This window comes from Salmo salar, chromosome 19, assembly GCF_965601325.2.
Source record: "Salmo salar chromosome 19, fSalSal1, whole genome shotgun sequence".
NCBI lineage: Eukaryota > Metazoa > Chordata > Actinopteri > Salmoniformes > Salmonidae > Salmo > Salmo salar.
Genome location: NC_138309.1, coordinates 75,238,313 through 75,263,796, shown reverse-complemented (window position 1 = coordinate 75,263,796; position 25,484 = coordinate 75,238,313). Strand labels below are relative to the sequence as shown.

The 25,484-nt window shown below is 45.1% G+C and overlaps 1 protein-coding gene across 2 annotated transcripts in view; it reads left to right on the top strand.

Annotated features, from left to right (window-relative positions):
* Positions 1-25,484, top strand: part of LOC106579529 (high affinity 3',5'-cyclic-AMP phosphodiesterase 7A) — a 53,097-nt gene that overhangs the window by 25,284 nt on the left and 2,329 nt on the right. Inside the window, exons 3-9 of one of the 2 annotated variants that reach the window (XM_014159525.3) lie at positions 12,847-12,936; positions 21,141-21,328; positions 21,437-21,500; positions 22,120-22,316; positions 23,431-23,562; positions 23,786-23,877; positions 25,313-25,457. In XM_014159525.3, coding sequence (XP_014015000.2) covers positions 12,847-12,936; positions 21,141-21,328; positions 21,437-21,500; positions 22,120-22,316; positions 23,431-23,562; positions 23,786-23,877; positions 25,313-25,457 — 908 coding nt within the window. The remainder of the gene's footprint in view (positions 1-12,846; positions 12,937-21,140; positions 21,329-21,436; positions 21,501-22,119; positions 22,317-23,430; positions 23,563-23,785; positions 23,878-25,312; positions 25,458-25,484) is intronic. The other variant, XM_014159526.3, reaches the window with a different exon arrangement.

Sequence of the window (25,484 nt, the reverse complement as noted above, 5' to 3'; positions counted from 1 at the left end):
TGGGACCTACACTTTACCTGGAGTACAGGTTTTTCATATTCATGTGAAATTCCTGTTCTTTTTCAAAGATTTCTCACGTAAAGCGTATCTCTGTTAAACGTCAACGGTACACTGAGCGTACCGCAAGCTTTTTATTTTCAATGCCTTTTACATCTAATTCAGCTTGTGTTAATTTAGCTTTTTGAAACCCGCAATTTTGCAGATGAGCTTCACAACATGTCTTTAAAAGCCGCTGCGAGAAACGGGCACCGCTCCTTCAAGCTCTGCTTATTATGGGATGTATTAGGTTACGAGATCCGACTTTTTGGATATAATGTTAATGATGTGTTATTTAAATATTGATAATTTATTCAGAACATGAAGAATCATATTTGTCTTGGTAAAATGTATTTTATAACATAAGTGAAATTTCATCACCAAAGTGTGTTTACACCCACTTTGGACAGAGGTGGGTGGACACCCTACAGTATATAATCTTTGTTGAATCTGCCTGCCTGGTGGAAGCCATTATGGTTCATACTGCAAATAGTTTGTGATAACCTTGAATACACTACACATTTGTATTTCCTGCTGTGCAGGACATTTCCTGCAACAACAGGGTGATCAAATTCGGATCTTACACCTGTAGTATTTTTGGATAATATGTTGTTGGAAGATGAAGTTGGATAAAAACCCACACTAGTTAAAGAAATCTGAAGACAATCTAAATCATTAGTTATTTTGCTTAAGCAGGAAGCTTAATTCAACGACTTAACAATTGATTTACTGTTGCTAGCTTTCCCCTGGTTATCTCTGACTCTAGTATTAGGCTTACTTTGAGAGCATATGTTTGTGTGGACTCAGTGGATATTACAGTTCTTGTTAAGAGGTGCAGCAGGGTCCCAGTTTAGGACATGCTGGCTATATGCCAGGGTCTGTGAAAAGTTCCTAGGCCAGTCTGATCTGTTGCTGTGTTGTCATACAGTGGGTTTAAGAACATTAGAGTGTAGAGGTCAGGACACATGGGTAATCAACTGTCTTACCCGTATTTCCCCCCCAGCTCAAGGCCCGTTGCCACACAGAATGGAAAAACTTGACTCTCTGCATCTCAACACACACACACACACACACACACACACAATTACTTGCCATTGCATCTGTGTGAGAAAGTGGAAGAGTTTGTTTACACCATACATAACCTTGTATATTTTCATTTAATCTGTGAATGCTGTGTAAACTATATGTAATGTTACCATTCATTACTTCCTTTCATGGTAATTCCCAGTATTGCTATTTTCGAGGGGCTTTTGTTATATTCAAACAGCTGTTCCCAAGTAAGTAGCAAGCTGGTGGGAGAGACTGTACAGTACTGTATGCCTGATTTGATCTAATGTACAAATCAGTATTGAAGAGCTGCATTAGTCTGTCAGTCTGACATTACTGCTGAATGACTCATATAGAAGACTAGTATTGACTGGGCTGCCTGGGAAAGTGCCATAGTACCATAACGATACTGTCAGCGCTCGCCTCTGAGTATAACACACTAACCTGTCTACTCTACTGTGTTACTGCAGGTCCCTCTGCTGCTCCTAGCCTGTCTGACAATTAATACTAGTGTTACTGCAGTTCCCTCTGCTGCTCCTAGCCTGTCTGACTACTAATACTAGTGTTACTGCAGTTCCCTCTGCTGCTCCTAGCCTGTCTGACTACTACTACTAGTGTTACTGCAGGTCCCTCTGCTGCTCCTAGCCTGTCTGACAATTAATACTAGTGTTACTGCAGGTCCCTCTGCTGCTCCTAGCCTGTCTGACTACTAATACTAGTGTTACTGCAGGTCCCTCTGCTGCTCCTAGCCTGTCTGACAATTAATACTAGTGTTACTGCAGGTCCCTCTGCTGCTCCTAGCCTGTCTGACTACTAATACTAGTGTTACTGTAGGTCCCTCTACTGCTCCCAGCCTGTCTGACAATTAATACTAGTGTTACTGCAGGTCCCTCTGCTCCTCCTAGCCTGTCTGACTACTAATACTAGTGTTAATGCAGGTCCCTCTGCTGCTCCGAGCCTGTCTGACTACTAATACTAGTGTTACTGTAGGTCCCTCTGCTGCTCCTAGCCTGTCTGACAATTAATACTAGTGTTACTGTAGGTCCCTCTGCTGCTCCTAGCCTGTCTGACTACTAATACTAGTGTTACTGCAGGTCCCTCTGCTCCTCCTGGCCTGTCTGACTACTAATACTAGTGTTACTGCAGGTCCCTCTGCTGCTCCTAGGCTGTCTCACTACTAGTGTTACTTCAGGTCCCTCTGCTGCTCCTAGCCTCTCTGACTACTAATACTAGTGTTACTGGAGGCCCCTCTGCTGATCCTAGCCTGTCTGACTACTAATACTAGTGTGACTGCAGGTCCCGCTGCTGCTCCTAGCCTGTCTGACTACTAATACTAGTGTTACTGCAGGTCCCTCTGCTGCTCCTAGCCTGTCTGACTATTAATACTAGTGTTACTGCAGGTCCCTCTGCTGCTCCTAGCCTGTCTGACTATTAATACTAGTGTTACTGCAGGTCCCTCTGCTGCTCCTAGCCTGTCTGACTATTAATACTAGTGTTACTGCAGGTCCCTCTGCTGCTCCTAGCCTGTCTGACTACTAATACTAGTGTTACTGCAGGTCCCTCTGCTGCTCCAAGCCTGTCTGACTACTAATACTAGTGTTACTGTAGGTCCCTCTGCTGCTCCTAGCCTGTCTGACTACTAATACTAGTGTTACTGCAGGTCCCTCTGCTGCTCCTAGCCTGTCTGACTACTAATACTAGTGTTACTGCAGGTCCCTCTGCTGCTCCTAGCCTGTCTGACTACTAATACTAGTGTTACTGCAGGCCCCTCTGCTGCTCCTAGCCTGTCTGACTATTAATACTAGTGTTACTGCAGGTCCCTCTGCTGCTCCTAGCCTGTCTGACTACTAATACTAGTGTTACTGTAGGTCCCTCTGCTGCTCCTAGCATGTCTAACTATTAATACTAGTGTTACTGCAGGTCCCTCTGCTGCTCCTAGCCTGTCTGACTACTAATACTAGTGTTACTGCAGGTCCCTCTGCTGCTCCTAGCCTGTCTGACTACTAGTGTTACTGCAGGTCCCTCTGCTGCTCCGAGCATGTCTAACTATTAATACTAGTGTTACTGCAGGTCCCTCTGCTGCTCCTAGCCTGTCTGACTACTAATACTAGTGTTACTGCAGGTCCCTCTGCTGCTCCTAGCCTGTCTGACTACTAGTGTTACTGCAGGTCCCTCTGCTGCTCCGAGCATGTCTGACTACTAATACTAGTGTTACTGCAGGTCCCTCTGCTGCTCCTAGCCTGTCTAACTACTAATACTAGTGTTACTGCAGGTCCCTCTGCTGCTCCTAGCCTGTCTGACTACTAATACTAGTGTGACTGCAGGTCCCGCTGCTGCTCCTAGCCTGTCTGACTACTAATACTAGTGTGACTGCAGGTCCCTCTGCTGCTCCTAGCCTGTCTGACTACTAATACTAGTGTTACTGCAGGTCCCTCTGCTGCTCCTAGCCTGTCTGACTATTAATACTAGTGTTACTGCAGGTCCCTCTGCTGCTCCTAGCCTGTCTGACTATTAATACTAGTGTTACTGCAGGTCCCTCTGCTGCTCCTAGCCTGTCTGACTACTAATACTAGTGTTACTGCAGGTCCCTCTGCTGCTCCTAGCCTGTCTGACTACTAATACTAGTGTTACTGCAGGTCCCTCTGCTGCTCCTAGCCTGTCTGACTACTAATACTAGTGTTACTGTAGGTTACCGCTGCTGTTCCTAGCCTGTCTGACGATTAATACTAGTGTTACTGTAGGTCCCTCTGCTGCTCCTAGCCTGTCTAACTACTAATACTACTGTTAGTGCAGGTCCCTCTGCTGCTCCTAGCTTGTCTGACTATTAATACTAGTGTTTCTGCAGGTCCCTCTGCTGCTCCTAGCCTGTCTGACTACTAGTGTTACTGCAGGTCCCTCTGCTGCTCCTAGCCTGTCTGACTACTAGTGTTACTGCAGGTCCGTCTGCTGCTCCTAGCCTGTCTGACTACTAATACCAGTGTTACTTTAGGTTACCGCTGCTGCTCCTAGCCTGTCTGACTACTAATACTAGTGTTAATGCAGGTCCCTCTGCTGCTCCGAGCCTGTCTGACTACTAATACTAGTGTTACTGTAGGTCCCTCTGCTGCTCCTAGCCTGTCTGACAATTAATACTAGTGTTACTGTAGGTCCCTCTGCTGCTCCTAGCCTGTCTGACTACTAATACTAGTGTTACTGCAGGTCCCTCTGCTCCTCCTGGCCTGTCTGACTACTAATACTAGTGTTACTGCAGGTCCCTCTGCTGCTCCTAGCCTGTCTAACTACTAATACTAGTGTTACTGTAGGTCCCTCTGCTGCTCCTAGCCTGTCTGACTATTAATACTAGTGTTACTGCAGGTCCCTCTGCTGCTCCAAGCCTGTCTGACTACTAATACTTGTGTTACTGTAGGTCCCTCTGCTGCTCCTAGCCTGTCTGACTACTAATACTAGTGTTACTGCAGGCCCCTCTGCTGCTCCTAGCCTGTCTGACTATTAATACTAGTGTTACTGTAGGTCCCTCTGCTGCTCCTAGCCTGTCTGACTACTAATACTAGTGTTACTGTAGGTCCCTCTGCTGCTCCTAGCATGTCTAACTATTAATACTAGTGTTACTGCAGGTCCCTCTGCTGCTCCTAGCCTGTCTGACTACTAATACTAGTGTTACTGCAGGTCCCTCTGCTGCTCCTAGCCTGTCTGACTACTAATACTAGTGTTACTGCAGGTCCCTCTGCTGCTCCTAGCCTGTCTAACTATTAATACTAGTGTTACTGGAGGTCCCTCTGCTGCTCCTAGCCTGTCTGACTACTAATACTAGTGTTACTGCAGGTCCCTCTGCTGCTCCTAGCCTGTCTGACTACTAATACTAGTGTGACTGCAGGTCCCTCTGCTGCTCCTAGCCTGTCTGACTATTAATACTAGTGTTACTGCAGGTCCCTCTGCTGCTCCTAGCCTGTCTGACTACTAATACTAGTGTTACTGTAGGTCCCTCTGCTGCTCCTAGCCTGTCTGACTACTAATACTAGTGTTACTGTAGGTCCCTCTGCTGCTCCTAGCCTGTCTGACTACTAATACTAGTGTTACTGTAGGTCCCTCTGCTGCTCCTAGCCTGTCTGACGATTAATACTAGTGTTACTGTAGGTCCCTCTGCTGCTCCTAGCCTGTCTAACTACTAATACTACTGTTAGTGCAGGTCCCTCTGCTGCTCCTAGCTTGTCTGACTATTAATACTAGTGTTTCTGCAGGTCCCTCTGCTGCTCCTAGCCTGTCTGACTACTAGTGTTACTGCAGGTCCCTCTGCTGCTCCTAGCCTGTCTGACTACTAATACCAGTGTTACTTTAGGTTACCGCTGCTGCTCCTAGCCTGTCTGACTATTAATACTAGTGTTACTGCAGGTCCCTCTGCTGCTCCTAGCCTGTCTGACTACTAATACTAGTGTTACTGCAGGTCCCTCTGCTGCTCCTAGCCTGTCTGACTACTAATACTAGTGTTACTGCAGGTCCCTCTGCTGCTCCTAGCCTGTCTGACTACTAATACTAGTGTTACTGTAGGTCCCTCTGCTGCTCCTAGCCTGTCTGACAATTAATACTAGTGTTACTGTAGGTCCCTCTGCTGCTCCTAGCCTGTCTGACTACTAATACTAGTGTTACTGCAGGTCCCTCTGCTGCTCCTAGCCTGTCTGACTACTAATACTAGTGTTACTGCAGGTCCCTCTGCTGCTCCTAGCCTGTCTGACTACTAATACTAGTGTTACTGCAGGTCCCTCTGCTGCTCCTAGCCTGTCTGACTATTAATACTAGTGTTACTGCAGGTCCCTCTGCTGCTCCAAGCCTGTCTGACTACTAATACTTGTGTTACTGTAGGTCCCTCTGCTGCTCCTAGCCTGTCTGACTATTAATACTAGTGTTACTGTAGGTCCCTCTGCTGCTCCTAGCCTGTCTGACTACTAATACTAGTGTTACTGCAGGTCCCTCTGCTGCTCCTATCCTGTCTGACTACTAATACTAGTGTGACTGCAGGTCCCGCTGCTGCTCCTAGCCTGTCTGACTACTAATACTAGTGTGACTGCAGGTCCCTCTGCTGCTCCTAGCCTGTCTGACTATTAATACTAGTGTTACTGCAGGTCCCTCTGCTGCTCCTAGCCTGTCTGACTATTAATACTAGTGTTACTGCAGGTCCCTCTGCTGCTCCTAGCCTGTCTGACTACTAATACTAGTGTTACTGCAGGTCCCTCTGCTGCTCCTAGCCTGTCTGACTATTAATACTAGTGTTACTGCAGGTCCCTCTGCTGCTCCTAGCCTGTCTGACTACTAATACTAGTGTTACTGTAGGTCCCTCTGCTGCTCCTAGCCTGTCTGACGATTAATACTAGTGTTACTGTAGGTCCCTCTGCTGCTCCTAGCCTGTCTAACTACTAATACTACTGTTAGTGCAGGTCCCTCTGCTGCTCCTAGCTTGTCTGACTATTAATACTAGTGTTTCTGCAGGTCCCTCTGCTGCTCCTAGCCTGTCTGACTACTAGTGTTACTGCAGGTCCCTCTGCTGCTCCTAGCCTGTCTGACTACTAATACCAGTGTTACTTTAGGTTACCGCTGCTGCTCCTAGCCTGTCTGACTATTAATACTAGTGTTACTGCAGGTCCCTCTGCTGCTCCTAGCCTGTCTGACTACTAATACTAGTGTTACTGCAGGTCCCTCTGCTGCTCCTAGCCTGTCTGACTACTAATACTAGTGTTACTGTAGGTTACCGCTGCTGCTCCTAGCCTGTCTGACGATTAATACTAGTGTTACTGTAGTTCCCTCTGCTGCTCCTAGCCTGTCTAACTACTAATACTACTGTTACTGCAGTTCCCTCTGCTTCTCCTAGCTTGTCTGACTATTAATACTAGTGTTACTGCAGGTCCCTCTGCTGCTCCTAGCTTGTCTGACTATTAATACTAGTGTTACTGTAGGTCCCTCTGCTGCTCCTAGCCTGTCTGACTATTAATACTAGTGTTACTGCAGGTCCCTCTGCTGCTCCTAGCCTGTCTGACTACTCGTGTTACTGCTGGCCCCTCTGCTGCTCCTAGCCTGTCTGACTACCAATACTAGTGTTACTGCAGGTCCTTCTGCTGCTCCTAGCCTGTCTGACTACTAGTGTTACTGCAGGTCCCTCTGCTGCTCCTAGCCTGTCTCACTACTCGTGTTACTGCAGGTCCCTCTGCTGCTCCTAGCCTGTCTCACTACTCGTGTTACTGCAGGCCCCTCTGCTGCTCCTAACCTGTCTGACTACTAATACTAGTGTTTCTGCAGGTCCCTCTGCTGCTCCTAGCCTGTATGACTAATAATACTTGTGTTACTGCAGCCCCCCTGCTGCTCCTAGCCTGTCTGACTACTAATGCTAGTGTTACTGCAGGCCCCTCTACTGCTCCTAGCCTGTCTGACTACTAATACTAGTGCTTACTGCAGTGTCCCTCTGCTGCTCCTAGCCTTTCTGACTAATAATACTAGTGTTACTGCAGGCCCCTCTGCTGCTCCTAGCCTGTCTGACTACTAGTGTTACTGCAGGCCCCTCTGCTGCTCCTAGCCTGTCTGACTATTAATACTAGTGTTACTGCAGGTCCCTCTGCTGCTCCTAACCTGTCTGACTACTAATACTAGTGTTACTGCAGGTCCCTCTGCTGCTCCTAGCCTGTCTGACTATTAATACTAGTGTTACTGCAGGTCCCTCTGCTGCTCCTAGCCTGTCTGACTATTAATACTAGTGTTACTGCAGGTCCCTCTGCTGCTCCTAGCCTGTCTGACTATTAATACTAGTGTTACTGCAGGTCCCTCTGCTGCTCCTAGCTTGTCAGACTACCAGTGTTACTGCAGGTCCCTCTGCTGCTCCTAACCTGTCTGACTACTAATACTAGTGTTACTGTAGGTCCCTCTGCTGCTCCTAGCCTGTCTCACTACTCAGTGTTACTGCAGGTCCCGCTGCTGCTTCTAGCCTGTCTGACTACTAATACTAGTGTTTCTGCAGGTCCCTCTGCTGCTCCTAGCCTGTCTGACTACTAATACTAGTGTTACTGTAGGTCCCTCTGCTGCTCCTAGCCTGTCTAACTACTAATTCTAATGTTACTGCAGGTCCCTCTGCTGCTCCTAGCTTGTCTGACTACTAATACTAGTGTTACTGCAGGTCCCTCTGCTGCTCCTAGCCTGTCTGACTACTAATACTAGTGTTACTGCAGGTCCCTCTGCTGCTCCTAGCCTGTCTGACTACTAATACTAGTGTTACTGCAGGTCCCTCTGCTGCTCCTAGCCTGTATGACTATTAATACTAGTGTTACTGCAGCCCCCCTGCTGCTCCTAGCCTGTCTGACTACTAGTGTTACTGCAGCCCCCTCTGCTGCTCCTAGCCTGTCTGACTACTAATGCTAGTGTTACTGCAGGCCCCTCTGCTGCTCCTAGCCTGTCTGACTACTAATACTAGTGTTACTGCAGGTCCCTCTGCTGCTCCTAGCCTGTCTGACTACTAATACTAGTGTTACTGCAGGTCCCTCTGCTGCTCCTAGCCTGTCTGACTACTAATACTAGTGTTACTGCAGGTCCCTCTGCTGCTCCTAGCCTGTCTGACTACTAATACTAGTGTTACTGCAGGTCCCTCTGCTGCTCCTAGCCTGTCTGACTACTAATACTAGTGTTACTGCAGGTCCCTCTGCTGCTCCTAGCTTGTCTGACTACTAATACTAGTGTTACTGCAGGTCCCTCTGCTGCTCCTAGCCTGTCTGACTACTAATACTAGTGTTACTGTAGGTCCCTCTGCTGCTCCTAGCCTGTCTGACTACTAATACTAGTGTTACTGCAGGTCCCTCTGCTGCTCCTAGCCTGTCTGACTACTAATACTAGTGTTACTGCAGGTCCCTCTGCTGCTCCTAGCCTGTCTGACTACTAATGCTAGTGTTACTGCAGGTCCCTCTGCTGCTCCTAGCCTGTCTGACTACTAATACTAGTGTTACTGCAGGTCCCTCTGCTGCTCCTAGCCTGTCTGACTACTAATACTAGTGTTACTGCAGGTCCCTCTGCTGCTCCTAGCCTGTCTGACTACTAATACTAGTGTTACTGCAGGTCCCTCTGCTGCTCCTAGCCTGTCTGACTATTAATACTAGTGTTACTGCAGGTCCCTCTGCTGCTCCTAGCCTGTCTGACTACTAATACTAGTGTTACTGCAGGTCCCTCTGCTGCTCCTAGCCTGTCTGACTACTAATACTAGTGTTACTGCAGGTCCCTCTGCTGCTCCTAGCCTGTCTGACTACTAATACTAGTGTTACTGCAGGTCCCTCTGCTGCTCCTAGCCTGTCTGACTACTAATACTAGTGTTACTGTAGGTCCCTCTGCTGCTCCTAGCCTGTCTGACTACTAATACTAGTGTTACTGCAGGTCCCTCTGCTGCTCCTAGCCTGTCTGACTATTAATACTAGTGTTACTGCAGGTCCCTCTGCTGCTCCTAGCTTGTCAGACTACCAGTGTTACTGCAGGTCCCTCTGCTGCTCCTAGCCTGTCTGACTACTAATACTAGTGTTACTGCAGGTCCCTCTGCTGCTCCTAGCCTGTCTGACTACTAATACTAGTGTTACTGCAGGTCCCTCTGCTGCTCCTAGCCTGTCTAACTACTAATACTAGTGTTACTGTAGGTCCCTCTGCTGCTCCTAGCCTGTCTGACTACTAATACTAGTGTTACTGCAGGTCCCTCTGCTGCTCCTAGCCTGTCTGACTACTAATACTAGTGTTACTGCAGGTCCCTCTGCTGCTCCTAGCTTGTCTGACTACTAATACTAGTGTTACTGCAGGTCCCTCTGCTGCTCCTAGCCTGTCTGACTACTAATACTAGTGTTACTGCAGGTCCCTCTGCTGCTCCTAGCCTGTCTGACTACTAATACTAGTGTTACTGCAGGTCCCTCTGCTGCTCCTAGCCTGTCTGACTACTAATACTAGTGTTACTGCAGGTCCCTCTGCTGCTCCTAGCCTGTCTGACTGCTAGTGTTACTGCAGGCCCCTCTGCTGCTCCTAGCCTGTCTGACTATTAATACTAGTGTTACTGCAGGTCCCTCTGCTGCTCCTAGCCTGTCTGACTACTAATACTAGTGTTACTGCAGGTCCCTCTGCTGCTCCTAGCCTGTCTGACTATTAATACTAGTGTTACTGGAGGTCCCTCTGCTGCTCCTAGCCTGTCTGACTGACTAGTGTTACTGCAGGCCCCTCTGCTGCTCCTAGCCTGTCTGACTATTAATACTAGTGTTACTGCAGGTCCCTCTGCTGCTCCTAGCCTGTCTGACTATTAATACTAGTGTTACTGCAGGTCCCTCTGCTGCTCCTAAACTGTCTGACTACTAATACTAGTGTTACTGCAGGTCCCTCTGCTGCTCCTAGCCTGTCTGACTACTAATACTAGTGTTACTGCAGGTCCCTCTGCTGCTCCTAGCCTGTCTGACTATTAATACTAGTGTTACTGCAGGTCCCTCTGCTGCTCCTAGCCTGTCTGACTACTAATACTAGTGTTACTGTAGGTCCCTCTGCTGCTCCTAGCCTGTCTCACTACTTGTGTTACTGCAGGTCCCGCTGCTGCTCCTAGCCTGTCTGACTATTAATACTAGTGTTACTACAGGTCCCTCTGCTGCTCCTAGCCTGTCTGACTACTAATACTAGTGTTACTGTAGGTCCCTCTGCTGCTCCTAGCCTGTCTGACTACTAATACTAGTGTTACTGTAGGTCCCTCTGCTGCTCCTAGCCTGTCTGACTACTAATACTAGTGTTACTGCAGGTCCCTCTGCTGCTCCTAGCCTGTCTGACTACTAATACTAGTGTTACTGCAGGTCCCTCTGCTGCTCCTAGCCTGTCTGACTACTAGTGTTACTGCAGGTCCCTCTGCTGCTCCTAGCCTGTCTAACTACTAATACTAATGTTACTGCAGGTCCCTCTGCTGCTCCTAGCCTGTCTGACTACTAATACTAGTGTTACTGCAGGTCCCTCTGCTGCTCCTAGCCTCTCTGACTACTAATACTAGTGTTACTGCAGGTCCCTCTGCTGCTCCTAGCCTGTCTGACTGCTAGTGTTACTGCAGGCCCCTCTGCTGCTCCTTGCCTGTCTGACTATTAATACTAGTGTTACTGCAGTTCCCTCTGCTGCTCCTAGCCTGTCTGACTACTAATACTAGTGTTACTGCAGGTCCCTCTGCTGCTCCTAGCCTGTCTGACTATTAATACTAGTGTTACTGGAGGCCCCTCTGCTGCTCCTAGCCTGTCTGACTACTAATACTAGTGTTACTGCAGGTCCCTCTGCTGCTCCTAGCCTGTCTGACTATTAATACTAGTGTTACTGCAGGTCCCTCTGCTGCTCCTAGCCTGTCTGACTATTAATACTAGTGTTACTGCAGGTCCCTCTGCTGCTCCTAGACTGTCTGACTACTAATACTAGTGTTACTGCAGGTCCCTCTGCTGCTCCTAGCCTGTCTGACTACTAATACTAGTGTTACTGCAGGTCCCTCTGCTGCTCCTAGCCTGTCTGACTACTAATACTAGTGTTACTGCAGGTCCCTCTGCTGCTCCTAGCCTGTCTGACTACTAATACTAGTGTTACTGTAGGTCCCTCTGCTGCTCCTAGCCTGTCTCACTACTTAGTGTTACTGCAGGTCCCTCTGCTGCTCCTAGCCTGTCTGACTATTAATACTAGTGTTACTGCAGGTCCCTCTGCTGCTCCTAGCCTGTCTGACTACTAATACTAGTGTTACTGTAGGTCCCTCTGCTGCTCCTAGCCTGTCTGACTACTAATACTAGTGTTACTGCAGGTCCCTCTGCTGCTCCTAGCCTGTCTGACTACTAGTGTTACTGCAGGTCCCTCTGCTGCTCCTAGCCTGTCTGACTACTAATACTAGTGTTACTGCAGGTCCCTCTGCTGCTCCTAGCCTGTCTGACTACTAATACTAGTGTTACTGCAGGTCCCTCTGCTGCTCCCAGACTGTCTGACTACTAGTGTTACTGCAGGTCCCTCTGCTGCTCCTAGCCTGTCTGACTACTAATACTAGTGTTACTGTAGGTCCCTCTGCTGCTCCTAGCCTGTCTGACTACTAATACTAGTGTTACTGCAGGTCCCTCTGCTGCTCCTAGCCTGTCTGACTATTAATACTAGTGTTACTGCAGGTCCCTCTGCTGCTCCTAGCCTGTCTGACTACTAATACTAGTGTTACTGTAGGTCCCTCTGCTGCTCCTAGCCTGTCTGACTACTAATACTAGTGTTACTGCAGGTCCCTCTGCTGCTCCTAGCCTGTCTGACTACTAATAGTGTTATGTGCTATGTGTTATGTGCCTGGCATGGCATTGCATGCTCAGCTGTCAGCTTTTCCTTGCTATTTTAGGCTGTGTTAACACAGGCAGCCCAGTTCTGATATTTGTTTTCACTAATAGGTCTGTTGACCAATAAGATCTGATGTGAAAAATCTGATGTGATTGGTCAAAATACCAGTTAGTGGGAAAAAGATCAGAATTGAGCTGTCTTTGTAAACACAGCCTTGGTGGTCTACAAGTTGCCTCTCTTTTGTGTGTGTGTGTGTGTGTGTGTGTGTGTGTGTGTGTGTGTGTGTGTGTGTGTGTGTGTGTGTGTGTGTGTGTGTGTGTGTGTGTGTGTGTGTGTGTGTGTGTGTGTGTGTGTGTGTGTGTGTGTGTGTGTGTGTGTGTGTGTGTGTGTGTGTGTGTGAGCTCTTTTTCCACTGTATATTACATGACTCTTGAGGATGTGTGTGTTGCTTCCCTCTAGGAGATGTGAGAGTGAGAAGTCGGGTAGGATTTGACCCAGAAGGAAAAGGTTCCTACTCGTACCTGTGCATCGACTTCCGCACCCTACACTGTGAGTATGAACCATGCTAAAACCTTCCCATTCCTCACTACCTGCCTTAGAGGCTTTTCTCATTGACCAAAGTTGGAGAGGCAGTGTGATGACATTTCAATTGAAATAAAATGTACATTAACTTTTCAATTAACATTAGTGAAGGGAACTTTGTGCCGCGAGAGGGTTTGGCGCTTGGCAGCAGACATTTACTGTAAATATCCCTATGAAATATCCCAGTACAGCCACTAGCCAGCATGCTTCAACTTTGCAATCGATTTTTCTTATAACCTCTATGGAAGCGTCCCACCAACTCAACAGCCAGTGTAATCCCGTGGCGCGATGTTCAAATACCTCAAAAATGCAAAAACTTCAATTTTTCAAACATATGACTATTTTACACCATTTTAAAGACAAGACTCTCGTTAATCTAACCACACTGTCCGATTTAAAAAAGGCCTTACAACGAAAGCAAAACATTAGATTATGTCAGCAGAGTACCCAGCCAGAAATAATCAGACACCCATTTTTCAAGCTAGCATATAATGTCACATAAACCCAAACCACAGCTAAATGCAGCACTAACCTTTGATGATCTTCATCAGATGACAACCCTAGGACATTATGTTATAACATACATGCATGTTTTGTTCAATCAAGTTCATATCTATATCAAAAACCAGCTTTTCACATTAGCATGTGACTAGCATGTGACTAGCATTCCCACCGAACACTGCCGGTGAATTTACTAAATTGCTCACGATAAACGTTCACAAAAAACATAACCATTATTTTAAGAATTATAGATACAGAACTCCTCTATGCACTCGCTATGTCCGATTTTAAAATAGCTTTTTGGTGAAAGCACATTTTGCAATATTCTCAGTAGATAGCCCGGCATCACAGGGCTAGCTATTTAGACACCCAGCAAGTTTAGCACTCACCAAAGTCAGATTTACTATAAGAAAAATGTTATTACCTTTGCTGTTCTTCGTCAGAATGCACTCCCAGGACTTCTACTTCAATAACAAATGTTGGTTTGGTCCCAAATAATCCATTGTTATATCCAAACAGCGGCGTTTTGTTTGTGCGTTCAAGACACTATCCGAAAGGGTAAATAAGGGTGACGGGCATGGCGCATTTCGTGACAAAAAAATTCTAAATATTCCATTACCGTACTTCGAAGCATGTCAACCGCTGTTTAAAATCAATTTTTATGCCATTTTTCTCGTAAAAAAGCGATAATATTCCGACCGGGAAATCGTTTTTTATTACAAAGAGAGTGAAAGTAAAAGCATGCTATCCCCTCATGCACGAGCCTCAGTCTGATGGCCCTCTGATAGAGCACTTGCCAAACGCGCTAATGTGTTTCAGCCTGGGGATGGAATTACATCGTTCAGCTTTTTCCCGCCTTCTGAGAGCCCATGGGAGCCGTAGGAAGTGTCACGTCATGCCAGAGATCCCCTGTATTTGTTAGAGATGATCAAGGAGGGCAATAAATGGTCAGACAGGCCACTTCCTGTCAGGAATCTTCTCAGGTTTTGGCCTGCCAAATGAGTTCTGTTATACTCACAGACACCATTCAAACAGTTTTAGAAACTTCAGGGTGTTTTCTGTCCAAAGCCAATAATTATATGCATATTCTAGTTACTGGGCAGGAGTAGTAACCAGATTAAATCGGGTACGTTTTTTATCCTGCCGTGCAAATACTGCCCCCTAGCCCCAACAGGTTAACCATATTACACGTTTGAAAAAAATGGAACCAAACCACATTACTCTTTAATAATGCAACAATTCACAAGCATGTGTTGACAATAAAGGATTTAATTTCTCGTCTATAGGCTACTGGTTACATTTTAATAAAGGATTTAATTTCTCGTCTATAGGCTACTGGTTACATTTTAGCTTCAAGACGAAAGCACAGGAGTTGCTAAGTGCATGTCCTCATCAAGTAACGCTATCCTATCAAATGTAAGATAAGGTTTACTACCCCCTCTTATGAATATAAAGGTACAGTAGACCTACCTTAACCCTTACCTTAACCCTTAACCCTTACACACACACATATATATAAAGTGAATTGATTGGGGAGCTGCGACAAGCTGTTTTATAAGGAAGCCCATACCTGCCATCCCAAGAAATGTATAAATTGAAATGCCTCATGATTTGTTCAACTTGTGCACAATGGATCTGTGTTCTGATCAACTGCAGCCTATAACAACCACAGCTGCAGGTATCTTAGAGCCCTTCTGATCGTATCTGGGCCTGGTCAGGGGAAACCAAGCGGTAACATCATATTTAAGACTAAGCTATTTATAGCCTAATATAAGCCCATTTTATTTGTGTTCTGAGAAATTGTGAATGTGATCAAATTTGGTTGATATTCAAACCGTGGGTGGCTACCTTTTTTAATCCAAAATTACTGACTGGAATGAATCAATCAACACAATAGTGATGACATACTGTATGAGAAACCTTTTAATTACAAATGCAAAGGTCTACACAATGCAACCCTTCATAAAGCAAGCTCAGCCCGGCTATTAGTTAGTTCTATTGTCCAATAGCAGTTGTTGTCTCTCTGTCTGTGTAAAGGACCCATATGATAGAATTGTAATAGATATCATATGGACAAGTGCAAGGTTGCTTCAGTTTGACAGGGTTTTAATCATTTCATCCTCCCTAGGGCAAGGAATTTTTCCATTACTTAAAAAAATAGATTAAAAAATGTACTGATTAGAAAAAGATTCATGGTCCCATCATAGTCTATATACATAATTTATTTATTTTATTTCACAGCTGGTTACTGTCACACCCTACATCTAGGGTCTGGAGTTGTTTAGGTTAGTCTACCAGATCAGGAAAAACTATTTCTCCCCCACCACTCTGGGACGTGTGGTGCCACCTCTGAAATCACCACACAAATCAAAAAATGAACATATCCTTTTTGTCTGATCTACTCTCTGCATTATACATGTATTATGGTGATGGGGACGGACTTCCATAGTTTTACGTGGCTCCGTGCAGCCGGCAATTTCAGAATGCAACAGGCTGTTACTACAGTTTAGAGTAAAAACAAAATAAAACAAGTCTAAAATATTAGGAACATGTCTATATATTTCAGCTGTTTCAGAATCATTGCTTTGCTATTACCATTTATACTGTTCACACTGCCCTGCTCAGAGTGGGGGCAACTGTCGGGCGAGTGTCGTGCACTACCTCCAGAGGTAGCGTTAGAGACGCAGCAAGTTCACATGATATATATAGCCCAGGGTATTCTTTTGAAACCTCTAGAGAATCTGTGGTATTGTGAAAAGGGTGCTACTTGCTACCCACACTGAAGACTGGAATGCCACGACCCATTATTAACAACAAGCCAATAGAAGAGTGACTGAATATCTCTACATATCCAGTCTCAATTCATGCACTTGGTAGTGACATACAGTATTATTTTTCTCTAGCTACCCTCACTGATCAAATCCAATTTTATTTGTCACATGCACCAAATACAACCTTACTGTGAAATGCTTACTTACAAGCCCTTAACTCTATTTCTTGAACTGCATTGTTGGTTAAGAAAATATTTACTAAATGAAAAAATATAATCAATCAAACAAAAAGTAACGTAAGAAATGTACATAACAATAATGAGGCTCTATACAGGAGGTACCGGTACTGAGTCAATGTGCGGGGGTACAGGTTAGTCGAGGTCATTCGAAAAGTGACTATGCATAGATAATATACAACGAGTAGCAGTAGTGTAAAAACATCAGTTAAGAGAGCTAGAGATGGAACCCAAATACATACATACAGCCCTACCCCTGTGAGTACTACCTTTCTTTAACTCTGTAGATCTGATACGTACAGCCCTACCCCTGTGAGTACTACCTTTCTTTAACTCTGTAGATCTGATATGTCGCCCTACCCGGAGCCCTCACCGGCGAGCGCCTCCCCGTGAGTACTACCTTTCTTTAACTCTGTAGATCTGATATGTACAGCCCTACCCCTGTGAGTACTACCTTTCTTTAACTCTGTAGATCTGATATGTACAGCCCTACCCCTGTGAGTACTACCTTTCTTTAACTCTAGATCTGATACGTACAGCCCTACCCCTGTGAGTACTACCTTTCTTTAACTCTGTAGATCTGATATGTACAGCCCTACCCCTGTGAGTACTACCTTTCTTTAACTCGGCTGTACGACGCCCTCCCCTGGAGCCTACCTCCCGTAGCGACGCGCCCTACCCCTGTGAGTACTACCTTTCTTTAACTCTGTAGATCTGATATGTACAGCCCTACCCCTGTGAGTACTACCTTTCTTTAACCCTGTAGATCTGATACGTACAGCCCTACCCCTGTGAGTACTACCTTTCTTTAACTCTGTAGATCTGATACGTACAGCCCTACCCCTGTGAGTACTACCTTTCTTTAACTCTGTAGATCTGATACGTAGCAGCCCTACCCCTGTGAGTACTACCTTTCTTTAACTCTGTAGATCTGATATGTACAGCCCTACCCCTGTGAGTACTACCTTTCTTTAACTCTAGATCTGATATGTACAGCCCTACCCCTGTGAGTACTACCTTTCTTTAACTCTGTAGATCTGATACGTACAGCCCTACCCCTGTGAGTACTACCTTTCTTTAACTCTAGATCTGATATGTACAGCCCTACCCCTGTGAGTACTACCTTTCTTTAACTCTGTAGATCTGATACGTACAGCCCTACCCCTGTGAGTACTACCTTTCTTTAACTCTGTAGATCTGATATGTACAGCCCTACCCCTGTGAGTACTACCTTTCTTTAACTCTGTAGATCTGATACGTACAGCCCTACCCCTGTGAGTACTACCTTTCTTTAACACTGTAGATCTGATATGTACAGCCCTACCCCTGTGAGTACTACCTTTCTTTAACCCTGTAGATCTGATATGTACAGCCCTACCCCTGTGAGTACTACCTTTCTTTAACACTCTGTAGATCTGATATCGTACAGCCCTACCCCTGTGAGTACTACCTTTCTTTAACTCTAGATCTGATATGTACAGCCCTACCCCTGTGAGTACTACCTTTCTTTAACTCTGTAGATCTGATATGTACAGCCCTACCCCTGTGAGTACTACCTTTCTTTAACTCTGTAGATCTGATATGTACAGCCCTACCCCTGTGAGTACTACCTTTCTTTAACTCTGTAGATCTGATACGTGACAGCCCTACCCCTGTGAGTACTACCTTTCTTTAACTCTGTAGATCTGATACGTACAGCCCTACCCCTGTGAGTACTACCTTTCTTTAACTCTAGATCTGATATGTACAGCCCTACCCCTGTGAGTACTACCTTTCTTTAACTCTGTAGATCTGATATGTACAGCCCTACCCCTGTGAGTACTACCTTTCTTTAACTCTAGATCTGATATGTACAGCCCTACCCCTGTGAGTACTACCTTTCTTTAACTCTGTAGATCTGATACGTACAGCCCTACCCCTGTGAGTACTACCTTTCTTTAACTCTGTAGATCTGATACGTACAGCCCTACCCCTGTGAGTTCTACCTTTCTTTAACTCTCTAGATCTGATATGTACAGCCCTACCCCTGTGAGTACTACCTTTCTTTAACCCTGTAGATCTGATACGTACAGCCCTACCCCTGTGAGTACTACCTTTCTTTAACTCTAGATCTGATACGTACAGCCCTACCCCTGTGAGTACTACCTTTCTTTAACCCTGTAGATCTGATATGTACAGCCCTACCCCTGTGAGTACTACCTTTCTTTAACTCTGTAGATCTGATACGTACAGCCCTACCCCTGTGAGTACTACCTTTCTTTAACTCTAGATCTGATACGTACAGCCCTACCCCTGTGAGTACTACCTTTCTTTAACTCTAGATCTGATATGTACAGCCCTACCCCTGTGAGTACTACCTTTCTTTAACCCTGTAGATCTGATACGTACAGCCCTACCCCTGTGAGTACTACCTTTCTTTAACTCTAGATCTGATATGTACAGCCCTACCCCTGTGAGTACTACCTTTCTTTAACTCTGTAGATCTGATACGTACAGCCCTACCCCTGTGAGTACTACCTTTCTTTAACTCTGTAGATCTGATACGTACAGCCCTACCGCTGTGAGTTCTACCTTTCTTTAACTCTGTAGATCTGATATGTACAGCCCTACCCCTGTGAGTACTACCTTTCTTTAACTCTGTAGATCTGATATGTACAGCCCTACCCCTGTGAGTACTACCTTTCTTTAACTCTGTAGATCTGCCACACCAGACAGATTGACTGACAGATGTTGGTGCATATCTTATTTATTTCACACACTGATTAGTCCTCCTCGCCATCTAACACTGGCTGTCTTAATGTAAATAAGTCAACCTGAAGAATGCTTATGTGACTGAGCAGGGTTGGTGATCAGGAAGTGAAGTTACATTTAATTCAGTCATGTCTTATAGAGAAAATACTGTACAATATTTAATTCAAGAATTTGATGTCAATTAATCTCCTAAATGTTTTAAATGACCCACCCCCCCCCCCCTCTTAATCTGAGTCCTGCTGCGTGAAGTCAGGGACTCCCAGCCCAGAAGAGTTCTCTCTCAGCCGACATACGTTTCGTGTGCGTCTTCACTTCCTGGTTTAAAATGAATGGCCTTCCACGGAATACTGACGTGCTTCCTAAGTAGAACCATGGCTTTCCAGCCAGCCATGGTGTGTGTGTGTCCACTGACAAAGCACGACGTGTGTGTGTGTGTGTGTGTCAAGGCAGTAGGCTAAGAATAGGTGTGTGTGTGTGTGTCCACCCTTGGGCAGTAGTGTTCATAGTCAACCGGTCTTAAATCCAGTGTGACCTCACTGGAATGAAGTACATCAATCATTTGTTTTCTACACGTGTCTTATTGATTTATTCTATTGTTTCATCAGTATTCTAATTCTTATTCACTTATTCAACATTTGGTAATTTGGATAGCCCTTACTGTCTAAATTAGTCCACCCAAACTAGTCCACCCACCCAAAGTCCACCCAAACATTTGTTGTGCAACATTCCTGATTAGGATTTATAGCAGTTTGAGACTCTGCGGATTATCAAGCAGAGTACATTACTAAATGATTATATAGTGTCCCTCTATGTCCCTTTCTGTAGAGCAGGAAACTTAAGTAACTGTCCAGTGAAACTCTCCCTTTTAAACGTTCATATTCTGTTAACTGATACCCAAATAATGTTGTTGACTTGTCCTGCACTCTTATTTGTGGCCAAAGCATCAATTGGAGAAAGAAACTATTAACTCCCCACCTCAAACTTGTATCTCTTGAAAGATTATAGCCATTTCCTCATACTCCTGGGAAGGATGGGCTGGCCAATCAGCAGTCTACTTGCATGAATATTGTTAATGACTGGTATATGCCCACAACATTCTGTGCTTGGGGTATGCCCACAACATTCTGTGCTTGGGGTATGCCCACAACATTCTGTTCTTGGGGTATGCCTACAACATTCTGTTCTTTGGGTATGCCCACAACATTCTGTCCTTGGGGTATGCCCATAACATTCTGTTCTTGGGGTATGCCCACAACATTCTGTTCTTGGGGTATGCCTACAACATTCTGTTCTTTGGGTATGCCCACAACATTCTGTCCTTGGGGTATGCCCACAACATTCTGTACTTGGGGTATGCCCACAACATTCTGTTCTTGGGGTATGCCCACAACATTCTGTTCTTGGGGTATGCCCACAACATTCTGTTCTTTGGGTATGCCCACAACATTCTGTCCTTGGGGTATGCCCACAACATTCTGTCCTTGGGGTATGCCCACAACATTCTGTCCTTGGGGTATGCCCACAACATTCTGTTCTTGGGGTATGCCCACAACATTCTGTTCTTATGGTATGCCCACAACATTCTGTTCCTTGGGGTATGCCCACAACATTCTGTTCTTGGGGTATGCCCACAACATTCTGTTCCTGGGGTATGCCCACAACATTCTGTTCTTGGGGTATGCCCACAACATTCCAACACACAAAAGCTGCTTTTTAACATACATAGTTTTCCTTCAAATGTTGTACAATTATTTCACTCATATTGTAAGTAATTATAGGTAATATTTCATAGAAATCTGGAAACACTGAACAGTTACTTGAAATCTATGCATTATATTTCTATCTACCATGTTGTAAACGCTTTACTTCTAAATAACTCTGATGTTCTAAGCCTTTGTCTCTGTGCCTTCAGCCTGCTCAGACTCAGCCTCTAGTCTTATCCCTGGTCCTGGCTTCAGTTCAGCTGGGCCTGTGTCTGGCAGGAGGCTCCGCAGACTGCTCAGCTTCCAGAGGTACCTGCACTCCTCCCGTCTGCTCCGGGGAACACCCCACCTCAACCCCCTCCACATCCTGGATGAGGACTACACCGGACAGGCCAAGGTCCGATGCTCACACCCTCTTAGCCAATCATACACTCGTAAGCATGCATACACAATTCATAATTATGTCTTAACACAGACCTACATTTGCATGTTTTTTCTCTTGCAGTGTATGCTGGAAAGGGTCGCGACCTGGAATTTCGACATTTTCCTCTACGACAGATTAACCAATGGTATGTTTCTGACAGATGTCCATCTTTCTCCCAAAAGCCTTACCTACATATATGTATTCAATCAAATGTATTTATAAATCATTCAGTCAAATGTATTTATGAAGCCCTTTTTACATCAGCAGATGTCACAAAGTGCTATACAGAAACCCAGCCTAAAACCCCAAACAGCAAGCAATGCAGATGTAGAAGCACGGTGGCTAGGAAAAACTCCCTAGAAAGGCAGACATCTAGGAAGAAACCTAGAGAGGAACCAGGCTCCGACGGGTGGCCAGTCCTCTATTGTCCGTGCTGGGTGGAGAGTATAAGAGTACATGGCCATTTAAGGCCAGATTGTTCTTCAAGATGTTCATCATCCTCAGAGAAAAAGCGAAACAGTGTAACATTACTGCATAGGCCTCCTTTCAACTCAGGCATTTGTAGACAATGGCGCCCTCTGGTGTTTGTTTTGATGAATGCTGTGTAGATGTGGAATGGTCGTTTTTTCCATAGATTTTCATTGCAATGCTATTGCAATGGTAAACTCCACCACAAACACAAAAATACATAACTACCCAACCCCAAACACTATTCCTGATCAGATCTTTAAACTACATCTACCATGTCTCCCCTCTCCTTGCAGGAAACAGCCTGGTGACGCTGACCTTTCACCTCCTGAACCAGTATGGTCTGCTGGAGCTGTTTCAGCTGGACATGGTGAAGCTGTGGCGCTTCCTGGTCATGGTGCAGGAGGACTACCACAGCCTCAACCCCTACCACAACGCTGTGCACGCCGCTGACGTCACGCAGGCCATGTACTGTTACCTGCGAGAGCCCAAGGTATCAAACAGAGCTATTATTCCATTGTACAGAAAGTATTCATAAGTAACTTACTGGGCTATTGACCACCTTATCCCACTGAGCTAAAGCCTAGGCATTAGCTTATGAGTCTTCAGGCCAGAGGCAAGGTTACCTATCATGTACAGTGCATTCGGAAAGTATTCAGACCCCTTCACTTTTTCCACATTTTGTTACATTATTCTAAAATTGATGTTTTTTTTCCTTCATTAATCTACACACATACCCCATAAAGACAAAGCGAAAACAGGTTTTTAGAAATTCTTGAAAATGTGTTACAAATAAAAAAACGGAAATATCACATTTACATACACTACCGTTCAGAAGTTTGGGGACACTTAGAAATGTCATTGTTTTTGAAAGAAAAGCACATTTTCTTTTCCATTTTTAAAATAACATCAAATTGATCAGAAATACAGAGTAGACGTTTGTATTTTACTAGGATCCCCATTAGCTGTTGCAAAAGCAGCAGCTACTCTTCCTGGGGTCCACACAAAACATGAAACATAACATAATAAAAAACATTAATAGACAAGAACAGCTCAAGGACAGAACTACATACATTTTTTAAAACACACACGTAGCCTAACTGAAGATCTCGTACAACGCTATGTTCTACTCCCTTCACAGAACAGCGCAAACAGGCTCTAACCAGAATAGAAAGAGGAGTGGGAGGCCCCGGTGCACTGAGCAAGAGGACAAGTACATTAGTGTCTAGTTTGAGAAACATGCGCCTCACAAGTCCTCAACTGGCAGCTTCATTAAATAGTACCTGCAAAACACCAGTCTCAACATCAACAGTGAAGAGGCGACTCCGGGATGCTGGCCTTCTAGGCAGAGTTCCTCTGTCCAGTGTCTGTGTTCTTTTGCCCATCTTAATCTTTTATTTTTATTGGCCAGTCTGAGATATGGCTTTTTCTTTGCAACTCTGCCTAGAAGGCCAGCATCCCGGAGTCACCTCTTCACTGTTGTTGTTGAGACTGGTGTTTTGCAGGTACTATTTAATGATGTTGCCAGAATAAGGCTGAAACGTAACAATGTGGAAAAAGCGGGATGAGCAGAGAAAAGTACGCCTACATTCCCTGTCTCTCCGTAGCTGGCCAAGTCCCTGACGTCCTGTGACATCCTCCTGGGCCTGTTGGCAGCCGCCACTCATGACCTGGACCACCCGGGAGTCAACCAGCCCTTCCTCATCAAGACCAACCACTACCTGGCCAAGCTCTACAGGGTGAGAGCACATCGCTGGTGCATTCCACAGCTCCTGTAGCTTTCATATTAGACATGGCTGGAGGATACTAGATGGCCATGTTCGACAGGACAAAAGTGTTGATAACTTGACCTAGTTCATGGGTTATTTGTTATTTTAAGATAACGTTGAGGTCTATGATTGAATGCACTTAGTAGCTCAGGATTACAGCGTTCTAAAAATGCTAATGTGTATGGGTCTGTAGAATTCCTCTGTTCTGGAGAACCACCACTGGAGGTCTGCAGTAGGTCTGCTCAGAGAGACCGGCCTGTTCTCCCACCTGCCTGCTGAGGATGGGTCAGTCTGTTCATTTCTTTTCCCAGTGCCAAGTGATTTAATGACTGTTTTTAATTAACCGTAATGGCAAAATGTAGATTTCCGCCTAAATAGACATACCCAAAGGTAACTGATATTAATGTATAATTACATGATTCTGACATGCAAAAACTTGGTATATTTGGAAAGGAGCCATCTGCGAGATTATGAGGAGTGATCAGAAGATGGATAGGAGTTACATAGTTCACTGTACACAAGTCATCTTTCATTGACAAGCTATAAGTGAATTATTGATGACTAGAGCTGGAAACATGTCAGATTGTTTCCACAACATGTGAACAATATCAGAAAAAAATGATTGATAGACCTAACAACTACAAATGGGCAGATGTTTTAGTAAGTGGTGTCAGGTGTGGTCTCGGGACGTTTCCAAGTGTCCCTAAACCTCTCCAAAGTGACATATGTCTGTAAATGAGATAATACCAGTGCTATTACATATTGCAATCCCTAAATGCTATTTGTTCAGTATAAAAACACAATTTCTACCATATCAACCTCACTCAAACATTGAGGTGGTGTTATGGAGCATCCAGGATACATTCAAGGTGTACATTCAAAGTGTTCAAATGTGGTAATTGCACTGTTTTTGCACACTGGAAAGTTATTATTCACTATTGTTTAGCTATTCATCTTCTGGGCCTGATCCAAGGCAATTTCCTCTTATCTGATTAGGTCAACCTATCTAAATTAGCATACACCGTTTCATGGCCTAAACTACTCAGAGTAATCATTCACTAAACAGGATACAAAAGAACTACAGTTTAACTTGAAACATGTTCCATTTTTAACAGAATCCATCAGGCTAGGTTTGATACCCCCCATGTAGCTCTTGCTCAAACACAGACCAAATGGAAGCTTACCTTGTAAGATGTTTGGTGAAAACGTGTAAAAGAAACATATTGACTCTCGGGGCTGGTGATCAGTAACGGTAGGTCACAGGCAGACAAATAAGACATCCTCATGATCTGTGGAGTCCCGGCTTTCGGTGTGTCAACCTATTCCGTGTTTATTTTGTTTATGCTTGACAACGCTTAACATAATGTAGGTAGCAGCCATCTTGAAATGAGCTCATCGGCTCGCCCTGCCCTTATAAATTCTAATGCCCATATATTGTAGTAAGTAACACCAAAGATTTGAAGACACCGATCAATAGCCAAGATACTCATCTTTCCGCAGACACCCTGCTTTTGCAGATAGGGACTACTGTTCTCATACCAGACTGTTCTCATATCAGACTGAATTGAATTTTAAAAAATCAAATAGGGTCCACAAATATGGGGACTTTACATTTAGAGGTTTTAAAGATCAAGGTAATGAGTTGTTGTTGTACATTTAAGTATGGTAGTAAAACGCTTAAAGCATATTTAATGAATTCCTCTGTTCATCATCTCCTCAGGCTGAAGATGGAGCACCAACTGGGTTCTCTGATCCTGGCCACTGACATCAGCAGACAGAACGAGTACCTGGGAAAGTTCAGGACACACCTGGACCAGGATGACCTGTGCCTGAGCAATGCCAGCCACCGACACTTCATCCTCCAGGTCAGTTACCAGCTGGGCTATAGGCTT